Here is a 17,507-nt window from a genome sequence, read left to right as displayed (position 1 = left end):
TCCATCTCACGTTAATATGTAGACTAAGTTCTTTAATTTCACAGACTCTAACTTACTCTACTGAATGCTATGTTTAGCACTTTCATTGAGGGCATCTACTAATATAGCAGCATACTTTCTTATCCTCATCAAACAAATGAGCTAAGTTAATATATAAAATTATGTGTTTCAGATGTATAGGCATATGCCATAAATGAGCATATTAATCAAGTTAATGAACTATGTCTAAATAGTTCACATTTGTATTGAGATGTATAAAATTTTAGGAAATATTAGGTAACAGATTATCACCACCAGGCTGTGCATTAATGTTCAAAATGTACTTATCTTGCATGGCTGAGACTTTGTACCCTTTGATCACCATTACCCACCTCTTCTATTCTATGTCAATCACTGTCCTCCTCTCTCCTTTGAATTTAACTAACTTAGATTCCCATGTATGAGATCATGAGATTTTGTTTTATTTCTCATCATCCATAAGATCAGAAATGGCAAGGCTTCTTTGCAAACCAGAAATATTAAAGACAAAACTATTAAAATCATCTGTTAATGGACACATGTGGATTATATTCCTTTGCTATCATAATGTAGTGAGGAACATAGGAGAGCAGAACTCTTTATGGTCTTGATTTCTTCTGTATATTTACACACACACACACACACATATATACATATGTGAGCATGTATGTATCTCAAATGGGGACTATTAAAATATAAGGTGGTTTGGATATTTTGTGCTTCTAGATGATTCATATTTTTCATTGCACTGACTTTTCATCTTCACTGGGTTGTTTTGTTTTTTGTTTTTTTTGTTTGTTTGTTTTTTGCTATCGGAGCCTCACAGTTTGGTGCAATCCCTGCTGCTTATTTTTGCTTGTGTGTGGAGTGGAACAACCAATCTGTTGCAAAGCAGCTCAATTTCAAGAAACTTTATATTTTCTTCTGAAACTATTAGTTTTGAGTCTCTTCCATTTTGAGTTGATTTCTGTAAATACCTAATTTCATTTTGTATCTCAGTTTAATACAGCTTGCCAAACTCTAACTTTCAAAGGGCCGAGTCTCCATTTGAATTCTTGACATCTTTGCTGAAAGCTAACCAGTTCTGTGCGGTTTGCTTCTGAGCTCTTTGCTCTGTTCTATTTGTCATTGTGTTTGATTTTGTGCCAGTGCGTGTTGTACTACAGCTTTCAAATGTAATTCAAAATCTGAATGTGTAAGTACTTCCAGCTTTCTTCTGGGTCAACTGCTTTGGCTATTTGAGGACTTTAATGGTTCCATATGAAAACTATATTTACACATTGCCATTAGGATTCTGAGGAAACCTGTCTTGACTACAGAGATTGCTTAGGGTGGTAAAGACATTTAACAATGTAAATTCTTCCAAACCCTAAATTTATATCTTTGGATCCTCATCTATAAATTTATCAATGATCCATAGTTTTCATCTCTTTAATTTCTGCATATTTTATTCTTGTTACAAATATAAATATTGCTTTTTAAATTTTCCTATTAGTTATGTCATTGTGGTGTCTGAAATGACAGATTTTTGTACATTGATTTTGCAACTTCATTGAACTTAATAGACCTCTCTACCAGTTTCTGAATAGATCTTTATGATTTCCCATCTATGGAATCGTGTCATCTCAAACTTAATTTTACATTTCACTCTCATTGGACACTGTTGTAAAAGACGATTAATATTTACTATTGATATATCTTCTGGTAATCCTGCTGTTAGTCCTAAACAGCTGTATACCCAAATCACCACACAGAGACTGGGTTTATTTAGTTAACCTAGAACACAATACTGGGCAGTAGTTACTCCCTCCTAAACCTCAAAGCCCTCATAGTTTCCTAACATTTAGATTTCCCACATTATACTTGCTTTTAGTGATATCTTAGGTCCAGTCTATCTCTCCACTCTGTTCCAAGATCTCTCCTCCAGCTCTCTTCCTAGCACTCCTCTGCCCCTTCTCCCACTCATTTCCTGCCCTCTGGCTCCTCCCCTCTTTCCTGTCCTCTGGCTCCTCCCTTTGCACAACATTGCGGCTAGTTGTTTTATTTTGGCCTGTTTACACACAGTTGAGACAGGATGCTTAGAGTAAGTATCATAATGCAATATTCAGATTTAAACCAGAGGGGGTGGGCAGAAATCAGCATTCGAATAAACAAGGGTAAGGTGTATACATTTCAAAAGAACATTATACCAACAGGACACCTTTAAATCTTCACCAGGACTTTCAGGACCAGGCTGATCCTAACAGCCTGGGCAGCAGGAAGTGGTTACTGTTCACATACAAGGCTTGTTTCTGGGGCTGATAAAATGTCTGAATTTAGTGGTTACAGTTGTACAGCTCAGCAAACAGCGTAAAGACTACTGAACTTTATTTTTCAATAGGCTGTATCTGAATAAAGCTATTATTAACAATTAAGTACATTACCGAGCCTCTGTATTTACTCCTGGTTTTTAATCTCTGAAGTCACACTGCAACCCTCTTGCTGGGATTACCTGGACATTCACATTAGGCCATTACACAACTACAGAAAGCTGAAGACCATTTCAAATTGAGGCCTTTATCACCACATATGTCTAAAAATCAAACGTGAGTAATAATAAATGACTTGAAAATATAACTAATAGAACCAGGGACTTTATTTCTTCATTGACTATTATTGACTATCATTTTCTCTCCTAACTTCCCTAAGTTTTTGTTATTCTTATGAAACAGGATCTCACTCTCTTTCCCAGACTGGCCTCAAACTCAGTGATCCTCCTATCTCTGCCTCCAAACCTTTTAAATTTAAATAGAAAAAAAAAAAAACATTAAAAAGAAAAGTCTGTTTTTCTTTCAGATTAAGTCTAATGATTATTTAGATTTATAAGAAATACAGTAAATTCCTGTAAATGATAAAATACTATTAGTCCTTAAAGGCATTCTCTATACACATGATACAGCTTATGAACCCACAGCAATGGAGTAATGAACTCTTTTTCCCCAGGGAACAGGAGACAGCAGACAAACAATCAGCAAAGATGCTATATACCTAGGAATTAGCTCTCTTTCATAGAGATGCAAAATTCAACCCGGTAGCAAATGCCTTCCAGAATGCCACCTTTGGTGGTTCTTGTCACAGCTGCAGCAAGGGCTTATTCCAGCATTTTTGTGAAAATGGAACTTTTTAATGGATCTTTCTTTTTTCTTTTTGAGACAAAGCCTCACGGTGTAGTCCTGGATGACCTGGCACTCATGATATAGACCAGGCTGGCCTTGAACTTACAGCAATCTTCTTGCCTCTGTCTACTAAGTGCTGGGTTCATACATGTGTCACAAGGCTTGGCCAAAAAGTAATTTAAAATGGATTAATTTTTAGTTTTTTTTTCCTAAGTTAAAATACACCAATTTCCACTCAGGATATGGATTGCATGTGTACATGTCTGTGTGTGTGTTTGTTCATGTGTGTCAAAGCCAGAGGCCACCATTCATTATGCTTCCTCCATAGTTACTATCCAGCTTCTCTTTGGGGCCATGGAGTTTTGCTGCACCTAGAGCTCAGATTCAGCTGCGCTAGCTGCCCAGTAAGCTTGAGGGAGTCTTCCCTCTGCAGCACCGGGATTATGGAGGGGCACGCTGCTCTCAGCTCTTCCGTGGAGGCTGGGGATCTGAACTCTGCCCTCCTGCCCATGCGCAAGCACTCTATCAACTGTTAATCTTTGGAAACATATTGAACACATCAATAGAATCTAACCTGTGTCAGGGAACTCAGTGCTTTCACAGTGCAACACTTTGTTGGCCCATGGGAAGACATATCTGAGGATGCCATTTGTGAGTGTGCAATAGAACAGCAGTAGGAATGGTGGTTACAATAACAAATGTTCTTAGGTGAGAAGATTCGGAGATAAGGCGCTCAAGGTTTAAGGGACATCAATTGTGCATAAGAATTTCTGCTAGATACGAGAGTACACCGTGATCACTAAGGCTTCTAAGTGTGCAAGGCTCCCTGTGGCTGTGGGAACCTAGGCCAAGGGCCAGTTTACAAGTGATTTTCCCACATCTGCAGCACTCTCCATGCCTAGCATTCTACCGAAGGCTCTCTGAGTGTGTGAGTACGTGTGTGCGTGTGAACATGAGATATATGTTCCCATACCCACTTCATAGAATATTCGTTCTCATCCACAAGACATGGTTTGGGGAATACTCCACACTCTCCCTGTGGCAGCTGAGGAAAGTAAGCACAGAATTCAAGAGATTCAGCTAGAAGATGGCAGGGATGAGATGGAAGCCTGGACACACTCTCTTACCCAGGGTGGTTTTGATATATTACACATCGCCAAACTGAAACGTGTTGATTCATTTCAGAGTTCTATTATGACATTTCATAAAGGTATGTCATACTTTAATCTCAGGTTGAAATGGATTATGAGTCAAAGTTTTTTCTTTAGTTTTAAAAAAAAAAAACAAAAAACAAAAGGCAGAGTCAAGGAGAAAATTCCCTTGTTGTCAGCTCCTCCAGCTTCCAGCAGCTTCATCTCTTCTCACACCCACTCTAACCCCTACACTCTGGTACAATTGTGATCATTTTCTTTGTACTTTCAAAGTGTCACTGGCTTCATGACAGTGGCTAGTAGGAGGAGACACGTCTTTTCAATCCACCACTAGGTTTATGTCTCTAACTGAAAGACAGCTGCTGAGTAATTTTCATCCCTCCATGATGCCTTTAATGTGTGGATGCTAGTGGCCTGGGTCATGTGATACCTATGAAAATACCAGAGGTAAAATTACATTGATTCTTTTATTTTCATTTATTTATTTAGAGTTTCTACATGCTTACTAACACAGGATGCTTTATTTATTCTGTTTGCATCAAACTGTATTTCCCTAGAAGAAAATATTGCAAATAATCCAACACTAAAATATTAGCTACTTTTGGGATCATTCATGGACTCTGCTAGTGAACTAACCTAGCTGTCAGACATTCAGATAACTCAGCTAGGCTTCCAGAGAAGCAGTGAATGTGTGTGTAAGCTTTACAAAGAAAGCTAGTTTTTGGAACCTAAAAAATACAATAGCCTCTTCTAAGGGGAAAAAGATAGATAATATAGGTTAAAACAGGTTTAAATTCTTGAAAATCATTTCTGCAGAGAACATCATTTGCTCGTTACTGAGAACAGGAAGCTGATATTAATTATTACCCAGAAAAGATAACCAGCCAAGCAGGTAAAAAGGAAGTTAAAAGGGAATAAAAATGGAAGAACACTCTAGAAAGAACCCATTCACAGTTTGCTGATGGTGGTAGGGGAACATGTGGCAGGAGAGCCTTGTCACAAATTGGAGGGTGTGACTGAATTGAAGAGTGTTGATATTGGAAACAGCACATTCTTCTGTAATAAAGGCTTGACTGATAATTTACCACTTGAAGGATTATGCTGGGTTCTAGTCTGTTACTCAGTGAACACCTGTTTTAAAGAAAGGCATACAAATACAGATCACATCAAACGCTTTCATTGAGAAGTTGACACGGATTCTCATACAGGTGGTAGCCGATGGTCTCAGAAGCTTTCCTGTGTATGAGAAGTAGAACTACAGGCCTTCTTGTACAAGCTCCTGTACATCTTGTCCATGCTGTTCTCAAAGACAGGGCGGTGGGATTTCCCCTTGTAAGAGGATGTTCTGTTGGACCAGTATTCAGTGTCATCCAAATGGAGAGAGCCATGTGGTCGCTGGTAGGAGCTATGAGAAAAGAAAGGTTAAATAAAGGTGAAACGAAGTTAGAGGTACTACTATGAGTTCAGATATTTACTGAGTACTTTATTTGTGTGGATACTCTGCTGGGACTGGGAGAAATAAAACACATTGAGGCTTTTGCCTTTCAAGACTGACTGTCTATTAGGGAAAGCTAAACTGTTCATATGAAACCATGAAGAAGAAAATAAAATAAAAAACTGATTAGAACGAAAAATAAAGTAAAACAGCACAGAACTCAGGCATAGTGGCACACACTTTAAATACCAGAACAGGCAGATCTCTGTAAATTTTAGGCCAGCCTGGTCTATATAATAAGATCTTGTAGGAAAACAAAACAAAACAAACAAACAAACAAAACAGCACAGACACTGTGATACAGGCAGTCTGAGAACAGAGCCATTGTAAGCTCTGGAACACTGGCTAATTAACTTTTTAGTTCCATGCCTTAATTATATTTTTATATAACTATACAATTCAAGAGAATAGCTTTAAAGTACATGGTACAGTATTTGGGACAAAGAAATTATTATGATGCTACCTAAACTTATCAGCAATCTCCCAACATTTAGAAGTAGGCAGAAATAGTGAGAAATTAATATTTAGTAAAAGCCAAGCCTAGTGGTTCATGTGTGCAATTGCAATGACTTGGAGATAGAAAATTGGGCCAAAACCCCACCTCACTTGTAAAAATATATTTTTCCATAATATCTTTACATAAATATTTTCAAATACATAAAACATATTTTCAAATCAAATAACACACACACACACACACACACACCACGCCAGGCATCTTCCTACAAGCTTTTGAGTTATTGGCCACGGAGGTCTCAGAGGCACCTACAACAAAAGAGGCCATTGTTCTTGGATGCCATCATAACAAGATGCTAAGATTCTGGGTATCAGTAAACCCACCTCAGCTGACTAGGAACAAGTTTTAAACATTTACATCTTTTTAAGTTTGAATTTCTTATTTAATTATTTTTATTTTTATTAATTACAGTTTATCCACTTTGTATCCCCCCTGCACCTCCCTCCGTCCTCCCCTCTCAATCCCACTCTCCTTCTTCCTCACCGGTGTCCCTCTCCCAGGCCACTGAAAAGGGAGGTCCTTACGTACAAGGTTAAGTCAGTGAAAATATCAGCACAGGTCCAGGAGGGGGTCTCAATGCTCCACCCTTTACAGGAGTTCCTAGCAATGGCCACTGAGTGATATGTGTACAGCCCCATATAGCCATGCACACGTGGCCAACATGAACAGGACCCAGGGAATCAGTAACAAAAACAATGCTGGGGGTGGAAACCGGATGTGAGGAACCAGTGGAAGCTAGAAGGAGGTTCATGGGTGGATAGATACAATAAAAAGTAAATTGTAAAAAAATAAACTAAAAGTTTCAAAGAAAACATAAAATATTGTTTAAAATTTAGTCTAATGCCACTATAATCTTCAAAAGCACTTTTGCCAAGCCTCATTGCTACTATTTTGACACAATCACATTTCCTTTATTAGTTTTGTACAAGGAAATAGTCTAGACAATTTAATATCAAAATTTTCATGTAAATTTTCTCCAGATATAACCCCTATTGTCACTTAAAACACTGTTTTGACAATTTGAGTCACATACAGGAAAATCATAGCCAAATACATTAGTGGAGGGAAAATCTGCCTATATCTCTAATCCTTGAAAAAAGACCTGCTAGGCTATGTGCCCATCTGCTCTGTCCCTCACTTTACTTCAGGAGTCTGCATGCTGAACTTAGTCTGCTTGACTGTGTTCAAGCTGTTTGTCTTTCACGAAAGGCTTGTCTGTCCCTGCTTAGCTGTGATCCATAAGCATTAACTTTACTATATGATAATAGTAAGGTGCCAGTGTACTTCTCTGAAATATATATTTTTTATTTAATGCTTAAACACAGTGCAGTAAGCCCACTCAACTGAAGTTGGACTTACATATTTTATTTAAATTTCTTATTTTCTGAAAATGTCATGTACAAGTACTGCATTTTTATCATTTCTGTGCCTTTTTCTCCTTCCTCCAGTTCTTAGCATACATCATTACTCACCTCTCTTAAAGGTTAGTTAACAAAAGACTAGTAATTTTAAACATGGTATGGGTTCTCTTCAGACGATAAAACAATTAATACTTTTCATAAAATTCTGTATTTTTACTATTGATTCACTATTGCTTTGGGCCCATTAGACAATACATGTTTCAAAGCTGCTTTAAAATATTACCTCCCTGACTTTCAGTCAATAGATAAATGTCAGAAACCCTTTTAGGATGAACTGTGGGCTTGCCAAGGCTCTGTGTAGCAGAGTTAAAGTGGTGTTCTGCCTGACCTTATGGAAGAAAGCTGGATGTCAACAGCAGCCGAGATGACAAGAATACAAATTCAGGGCAACTAAACAACACACCATTGAATGGCATTTGAGTAAAGGAAGAAATCAAGAAGGAAACTTTAAAATTCATAGAATTAAATTAAAATGAACACACAATATACCAAAATCTATGGGACACAATGAAGGTAGTCCTAAGATGATATTATAGTACTAAGTGCCTACATCCCCCCCAAAAAAATTAAGAGCTCTCATATCAAAAAACTTAATGATAAACTTAAAGGCCTTGGGGGGAGGGGTAAATATACAAACAATAGCCAGAAACAGATTGAAAGAGATAATCCAAACCAGAGCTGAAATTGTGAAACAGAAACAAAAATTACAAATAATCAATGAAATGGAGTTAGTTCTTTTTTAAAAAATGAGGTACTTTTAGCTGAATTAACCAAGAAACTAAAATAAATGGCTGAATTTCTAGATCATATGGCTTACTACAGGTAAATCAAGGTGGGGTAAATAATTTTAACAGACACATAACAAATGAGATAGAAGTGGGTAATAAAACATATTGCCAGTAAAAAGAACTGCAGAGCCAGATGAATTCAGCACAAAATTCTACTAGACTGTCAAAGAAGATCTAAAACAAGTACAAGTATACCTCAGTTACCCTGATATCAAACCATATGAAGACCAAATAAAAATGAAATTGCAGGTAAATCTCTTTGATGAACATTGATGCAAAAATTTTTCAATAAAATATTTTTAAACTGAATTCAAGAACCCATCTTTATGTTTTCCACCCTGATCAATATTGTGAAAATGGATATCCTACCAAAACCAACCTACAAATTCAATGCAAACTCCATCAAAGTTTCAATGTAATTCCTCACAGGAAAAAAATTCTCAAAATTCATAGAAAAGACAAAGACCCAGGATTAACAAAACAATACTGAACAATGAAAACACTGCTGGAGGCATCGCCTGAACATGGTACTGGCATAAACACAGACACACACACACAAACACACACACACACACACACACACACACACACACACACACACTGATCAATGGAATTGAACTGAGCACCCAAATACACAGTCACACTTTTAGAGCCACATGAAGTTTGACAAAGGGACCAAATATACACATTGTAGAAAACTTCAGCAAATGGTCCCAGGCAAGCTGGATATCTGAATGTTGGAGAATGAAAACACATCCTCATCGTCCACTCTGCCTAAAGCAATTGCAAATGGATCAAGAACATAAGCATGAGACCTAATACCCTGAACCATTAAAAAGCAGATGCTCTTGAACTTTGAGACGCAGGAAAGGGATTTCTCACCAGAATGTCAGCAGGCATTACAGTCACTAAGTGACAAATAAGAATGTCACAGAATTTAAAAAATAATAATAAAAACTTATGTACAATAAAAAATACAATCATTTCAGGATTATCGCCTAAACAGTAGAAAAAATCCTTACCAGCTACATTTCTGAGAGAGTTAGTGTATAGAACAACAAAAACTTACAAGAAAACAGACAAACAAAATTTAAAATGGGGGCATGAAATTAAACAGAAGGGTCTCAAAAGAAATAAAAATGGTTAAGATATATTTGTAGGTCTGTTTACTGCTTTGACGATTTTACCTTACCCCAGTCAGTACAGAAAAGTTGTTTTTTTAATTAATTAATTTTTTGTTAGTTATAATTTATTCATTTTATATCCCAGGTGTAGCCCCCTCCCTTGTCCCCTCCTAATTCTACCCTCCCTCTTCTCCCATGCCCCCACCCACTGATAGGGGAGGTCTCCTCTCCTTCCATCTGATCCTAGCCTGTCAGGACTGGCTGCATTATATTCCTCTGCGGCCTAGTAAGGTTGCTCCCCACTCAGGGGAGGTGATCAAAGAGCCAGCCACTGAATTCATGTCAGAGACAGTTCCTGTTTCTCTTACTACGGAGCTCACTTGGAGACTAAGCTTGCCATGGGGTTCCCCTTTCTTCACATCCTCTCCAGCATGTATTATTGCATAAGTTTTGGTCTTAGCCATTCTGATGGGTATAAAGTATTTTAGATTTTAAAATATATACTCCTTGTCATAAAACTCAATAAACAGTTTCTATCAAGCAAAAATGTCAGTGAATAAAACATGCAGAAAAGTCCTGAGCTTCTGGAATATGCTCTAGACAATGGATGGATGGATGGATGGATGGATGGATGGTAGGAAGGAAGGAAAAGACTTGGTCTTAGGCTTTAAAACAGATAACAAGGAAAGGCTATATTATGGCCTGATAACATTGCTTTAAAATATGGAATACTACTCAGCAATTAAAAACGAGGAAATTATGAAATTTGCAGGCAAATGGTGGGACCTAGAAAAGATCATCCTGAGTGATGTATCCCAAAGGCAGAAAGACACACATGGTATATACTCACTCATATAGACCTATAAGATAGGATAAACATACTGAAATCTATCCACCTAATGAAGATAAACAAGAAAGAGGACCCAGGGTTAAGATGACCAATCCTCACTTAGCAAGACAAATGGGATGGACATTGGATGTAGGAGCAAGTAACAGGACAGGAGCCTACCACAGAGGGCCTCTGAATGACTCTACCTAGCAGTGTATCAAAGCAGATACTAAGACTCATAACCAAACCTTCAGCAGAGTACAGGGAATCATAAAAAAAGGGGGGAGTTAATATGACCTGGAGAGGACAGGAGCGCCACAAGGACCAAATATATCTGGGCACAGGGGTCTTTTATGAGACTGTTTCTCCAAACAAGGACCATGTATGAATGTAACCCTAGAACCTCTGCTCAGTATCCAAGTGGGTACCCTAATAAGGGGAACAGGGACTGTTTCTGACATGAACTCAATGGTGGGCTCTTTGACCTCCCCCTCCCCCCCTCAGGGAGGAGCAGCCCTGCTAGGCCACAGAGGAGGACTTTGCAGCCAGTCCTGAAGATACCTGATAAACCAGTATCAGATGAAAGGGGAGGAGGTCCTCCCCTATCAGTGGACTTGGAAAGGGGCAGGGAGGAGATGAGGGAGGGAGGGTAGGACTGGGAGGGAAAGAGGTAGCAGGATACAGCAGGGATACAAAGTAAACAAACTGTAACTAATATTAAAAAAATTAAAAAATGGAAAAGAAAAAAATAGTATACAAAGTTGAGTCTTACAAACTATTTTATGTATCGATAAGACTTAGAAATGTTTCTCAAACCTTAATATGTACCAGAGTCACTGCTGTAATTCAGGTTGTTGGACCACTCCCCAGGTTCCTGATAGAGTACAGCTCAAGTGGAGCCCTGAGGCTTCATATCTTTAAGAGGAAGGTGGTAGTGCTTGTAATATGAGCCACACTTTGGGAAGCGCTCAAAGACATAGTTTTCTTAAACATGGCCAATCAATGCAGGATGAAAATGTTATGCTGCCATCTTTTCCCTCCTCTCAGCATGGGCCGAAAATCTGCTCATAAGGGTGGACTGAAGACTAGTTTCAAGTCATTTTTCTTCCCTAAGCAAACGATTCACAGAAATGACTTTCTAAGAAGAAAAGCTTTCATTACTTGCTCTGAGAAGGTGCCTGCCTCTCATGTCCATGCACAGGACATGAAGATAAACTAAAACAGCACCCTAGTCACTTGAGGGGCAGATTCTTAAGGCTTGACCATCCCATCCTGATGGCTCAAGAATGAACACAATGGAATACTACTCAGCTATTAAAAGCAAGGAAATCATTTCCAGGCAAATGGTGGGATCTAGAAATCATCATCCCGAGTGAGCTATTCCAGAAGCAGAAACACACACATGGTATATACTCACTTATAAGTGGACATTAGAAATATAATATAGGATAATCATACTAAAATCTGTATACCTAAATAAGCTAATCAAAGAGGACCCTGGGTAAGATGCTCAATCTTCATTCAGAAAGGCAAACGGGATAGATATCGGAAGAGGGAGAAAACAGAACAAGAGCCTACCACTGAGGACTTCTGAAAGACTCTATCCAGCAGAGTATCAAAGCAGAGGCTGAGACTCATAGTCAAACTTTGGGCAGAGTGCAGGGAATCTTATGAAAGAAGGGGGAGATAGAAAGACCTGGAGGGGACAGGAGCTCCACAAGGAGAACAACAGAACCAAAAAATCTGGGAACAGGGGTCTTTTCTGAGACTGATACTCCAAACAAGGACCATGCATGAAGATAACCTAGAACCTCTGCACAGATGTAGGCCGTGGCAGTTCAGTATCCAATTGAGTGCCCTAGTAATGGGAACAAGGACTGTCTCTGACATGAACTCAGTGGCTGGCCCTTTGATCACCTCCCCCTGATGGGGGAGCAGCCTTATCAGTCCACAGAGGAAGATGATGAAGCAAGTCCTGATGAGACTGATAGACTAGGGTCAGATGGAAAGGGAGGAGGACCTCCCCTATCATTGGGCTGAGGGAGGGGCATAGAAGTAGAGGGAGGGAGGGTGGGATTGAGAGGAAAAGGGGGTGGGTCCTACAGCTGGAGTACAAAGTGAATAAACTGTAATTAATAAAAATAAAATCAAAAGAATGAATACAAATGGAGGGTGCTATAAAGGGACACCAAAAATTAACACAGAGCTTAACCATTGAGCCATTTCTCCAGCCAAGTTAAATCTTTGCATTACTTAAGTGTTAAGGTTTGTTTATTTAGGGTTTTTCATTTAGAGGAGTTCCCTCCTCTCAGGTGTCTCTAGTTTGTATCAAGCTGGCAAAATACTAATTGGTAACATAACCTAAGGAAGAATCTTTTAAGAATGAAAAAAGAGGAGAAAAAAAAAAACCTTTGCATAAATTGTGTGCTCTCTGAACCCTTCTTTTCCTCTTTTGACTGTTTCCCTTACAAATCCATCTCTAAAAATGAACCCATAAGATGCCCAGGCTATGACTTTGGAAAAGGAGAGCACACCCATATGCCGCGCCCACATTTGTTCATAGAGGTTCCAGCTAAGCTAGCCATGGAGAGGAATAGAGATTGTGGTGCAAACTCCAGCTAGGAAGAAATTAACTCCACTTCATGGAACACAGTCCCTAAGAAATTCCATAATGAAGAACTCATACAGTGCTCCGCGGTGTAGCACTGAACATGACTGTGACCACCCAGGATCTATATTTCTTAATTCTGCATCTATGGTCACTGGAAAAGAACCTTCAAAATAAAATTTGCTAGTGTAATATTTCAAAAATATTTTAATTATTAATATCCCTGAAATTTTAGAAGAGCAGATTTTTTTATTATTTTAAAAAGATTTACTTGTATAAAATTATGAAAACTATTTTTAATTTAGAATAAATGTATCATGAAACATGGATTTGCTGGTGTCAAATAAATCCTAAACAGAAAACGCATCATCATGAGTTGGCTATTTGAGTATGTGAATGTGAGCGAGTGTGTGTGTGTGTGTGTGTGTGTGTGTGTGTGTATGTGTGTGTGTGCGCGCGCGCATGCGCATGAGTGTTTGTGTATGTGTGTGAGCCTGTGTGTGTGCGCGTGCACGCATGTGCACCTATTATGCGAATGGATGGGCGTGTGTGTGGAGAGGCAGAAGTCAGCGTCTGGTGTCTTACAATGGTTCTCCGCCTTCTTCGGAGACAAGGCCAGGAAGCAGAATGGATCCTCCTGCCTCTGCACGGCTGCTGCTGTTTTCTGCCCCCAGAATGGGGACTGGAGACTGGAAACTCCGGTACCCGTTTCCAGTGCACCTAGCCTTTAGAAGCGTTTTTGTTGAAAAACTTCAGTAATGAAAAGATTTAACTGGGCAGACATGGTGGCTCAATGGCTAATAGTGCCCACTGCTCTTGCAGAGGACCCAAGTTTAGTCCGCAGCACCCGTGTTGGATGGCTCACGGCCACCCATGTAATTCCAGCTCCATGGAGATCCCAAGTCTCCAAGCTCCACAGACATCTGCACTCACACATACATTCTGCATACAGACACACGTACTTATAATTAGAAAAATAAAGTTAAAATCTAGAAGAGAGAGAGATGGGTTATTTTTATACCAGCTATGAGAAAACTCCCATCCCCAGAAGCAAGCCCTACCTGTATTCCGGGTCGCTGTCGTAGGCAGAGTCTCTGTATAAGAGACTCCTCTTCATTTCCAGCTCGTCGTCTTTCTCCGGGTCTCTCTCATCCTGAAAAAGTAAAATATTTCCATTAATTTTCTCATTGCTTCCAACACAGTGGCTGTGGGTCTGCGGGAAATGTCCCCCTCTGGCCTCACTGCCCGAGACTGGCAAGTGCGTGGATAGCTCAGGAAAGAAATAAACTGCTGACAATGCTTTGTCTCTCAATAACATTTTAAAAATTACTTATTTTGAGATAATAGTATAATTACATCATTCCCCTTCCTTTGCTCCCTCCAAATCCTCCCACATACCCCTCCTTGCTTCTATTTCAAAACAATAGCCTCTTTTTTCATTAATTATTGCTACATGCATATATGAACTATAACCTTCTCAATCTCTTTAATTCATCTTCATAGACTTGTTTCTAATATTCTGACTGAGGATAAACAGGGATTTCTCACAATTCAATGTAGCCTAAAACCAGGTAACTCCCTTTTGGATCAGTTATTAGCCCTTGATGCTACCTGCTTAAAAAAATAAGGAAAACAAAACCCTTTCTTCATAAAAAAAAAAACTCAAAAACATTTTAAACATATCCAGAACTTATAAGCAGTGCACCTAGAGGCAGGCCACCATCACCACTAACAAAAAAAAAGACAAAGATGCAGATACAAATACATTCTAAATAATAAATTTTATGAGATGGACACTTGAAATTATTATTTGTGATTAATATGATCAAGAAAATTGATGGGAAGTTGGACAAATTGGACTTGTATTTTAAGAGAATATTAGAAACAAGTCTATGAAGATGAATTAAAGAGATGGAGAATTAAAAAGTCACTGAAATAAGCAACTTAACAGGTAAGTGTAATCGCACATTAGAATCAGTAGAAATCAAAGTTAATTAACTTTCAAAATAAATAGTCATAATAAAAGTAGAATGATAAATACAGATGAAGAGACCAGGGCTGGAGACATGGCTCAGTAGTAGTTAAGAGCACTGGCTGCTCTTTCAGAGGACCTACTAGGTTCAGTTCCCAAGGACTCACAGGCGGTTCACAAGTATATGAAATTTCCGTTCCTGGGGACTGGTACCCCACTGTGCCTTCAGCAGGCACCAGGCACACAATAGAACACAGACAGACATGAGGGCAAAACACTCATATAAAAATATTAAAAAATAATGTTGAAACTTTAAAAGGAGAGCTCAAGAAACTTGTAAGACGGAATCAAAAGATCTAAAAAATATAGTTCAATATTAAAAAAGTAAGAAATGACAAAATTCTTGTAAGACATAATGGCCAGACCTAATGGGCTAGAATCTTAAATAAGCTCTGGCTGAGCATGCTGAGCTGGTTAGCAACTGACCTCACAGCTTTGACAACACGGATAAAAAAAATCAAGAATTCAGAATCAAAAGCAATATCCCTAATCCAAAATAGAAAATGCTTCAAGATTCAAATTATTTGAGTGTCACAAATGGAAAATTCCACACTGGTCTCATAAAATGGGTCAAGTTTAAAAGTACCTAAATTATTTTAGCTGTTAGGTATATTAGGGTCATGGGAAACAAACGAAGTTTATGTTCAGTTCCTCTCATCCTTCCCCTCTCCACTCCTCTGCTCTTTTCGTTTCTTCTCTCCCTTTCTCCATATATAGATATATATCTGTGTGTTTATCTTATGCATATTAATGTACATATATATGTATACACACAGTTTTCAATGCATGCATATCCAAATTCCTTGTCCCTCAACAAGTCCTTCTTAGGTACATTTAAAACTAGTATGTATACATCAAAAGATATACACAAAACTCTGTACAACAGTAAGTGTGCATTAGCCTCAAATTAGAAATACGGTAGACTGACTGTGGTATTCTTTGTGAAAGGCCAAGTCCCATTTCTGCTCTTGTGCGTATAGACGGCATCTAAATGAATGAATATATGTAGATCTAGGGCAGTGTAATTTGCTGAATATATCTACATAAAAAAGTGAAGACATGCATGTTCCACGTGTTCCACACATGATGATCAGCTAAAGAAGCTAAAGAAACCAGACATGGGGTTATCATGATATGTGATTTTGAATTTTCAAAATCATATCAAATGAGTCTAGATAGTGTCATATATTAGAATACTGTCATGCCTAGTGGAAAGAAGGGCCCTGGAGCAGTATCCGGGATAACTGGGGGTACCGATAAGGTTGTAAGTGATCTGGATGCTGTTTTACTCATAGTACACTTAGTTAAAATTCAGTCTATTGCACAAAGGAGTAAAATACATAATATTGAGGTGAAAACTGAAAATGGACGGTGAAGTGAAGTGAGAAGACAGCCTGTCAGCAAGGAGGCACCTTAGTTAACAGAGGTGGCTGGTGTCACGCTACCTGTGAAGGGAAATTCAGGGTAGGGGTCCCACATGGCATCCACCTGAGAGCTTCAAAAGTCTCGGAAGCTCAGTGCATCAGCTAAGGGCAGCCACCAGAAGCAGATGTTTTCGGCTCCTCCAGTGGTGAGCACAAAGAATTTACAGGAAATTCCACAGGAGTTACAGACACCTGGGAACTATTAACTCTCAAAACTAATGGTCAAAGTTGTCTTTCTTCATAAAACCACACAGTAAAATAACACCTGTGAACAGAATCCAAACTAAACAGAGAAATAGAAGAAAAAAAAATCTATGCAAATGGAAAAGAGAAAATAAGCCAAGATATCCGAGAAACTATGCTGTGTATTTTGGGAGAAAAATAATGATTTAAAAAAAAGGATTCTCAAGCTACACATTTTACGAATTACATTAAGACATGTTTCATTTCTAAAAATTCAGAAAAGTATTGATTAAAATATAAGTGGTAGAGTGCTTACCTATACGTGAGAGGCCCAAAAAGCTTATGAAAAAATAACTTCACAAAGATTGTGATTTGGTTAGACAGGAAAAGACACCAATCAAAAAACTAGACAACATCCTTTTGGTCTTAAGGTCTGCACTGCAACTGAGGCTGCTTCTTCAGTAATGCCGCCTGGCCTCTCAGCAGGGACACTGACCCTGCCAACGGTGGCAAGCCTCAGTTGCTCTCCAAGGCCCCTTCATACCTTCCAATCCAACAGCAGGTGGAAGGTTCTTAAAAATCATGTGCCAAGTTCAGCTGTCAGCCTGGGATGCAGCTTTGATGTTCTCTGGAACACAGGTTCTGTATGCTAAATTCTGAGGAAAACTCCCAAATTTCACATCAGTGATGCTAGTCCCTTTTTAATCACAGCTAGTTATTATTATTATTATTATTATTATTATTATTATTATTATTATTATT

General features: G+C 38.6%; 1 protein-coding gene across 2 annotated transcripts in view; it reads right to left on the bottom strand.

The window, feature by feature from the left end:
• Nucleotides 1-5,485: 5,485 nt before the first annotated feature.
• Spata6 (spermatogenesis associated 6) overlaps nucleotides 5,486-17,507 on the bottom strand; it is a 90,854-nt gene continuing 78,832 nt past the window's right edge. For both annotated transcript variants that reach the window (XM_055628951.1, XM_055628952.1), the window contains 2 exons: nucleotides 14,168-14,259; nucleotides 5,486-5,729 (listed from right to left, as the gene is read on the bottom strand). In XM_055628951.1, the coding sequence (XP_055484926.1) occupies nucleotides 5,549-5,729; nucleotides 14,168-14,259 (273 nt within the window). In that variant the 3' untranslated portion in view covers nucleotides 5,486-5,548. The remainder of the gene's footprint in view (nucleotides 5,730-14,167; nucleotides 14,260-17,507) is intronic.

Source organism: Psammomys obesus, unplaced genomic scaffold (assembly GCF_907164565.1).
Source record: "Psammomys obesus unplaced genomic scaffold, mPsaObe1.curated_primary_1811, whole genome shotgun sequence".
Lineage (NCBI taxonomy): Eukaryota > Metazoa > Chordata > Mammalia > Rodentia > Muridae > Psammomys > Psammomys obesus.
This window is presented reverse-complemented; position numbering and strand designations above follow the sequence as displayed.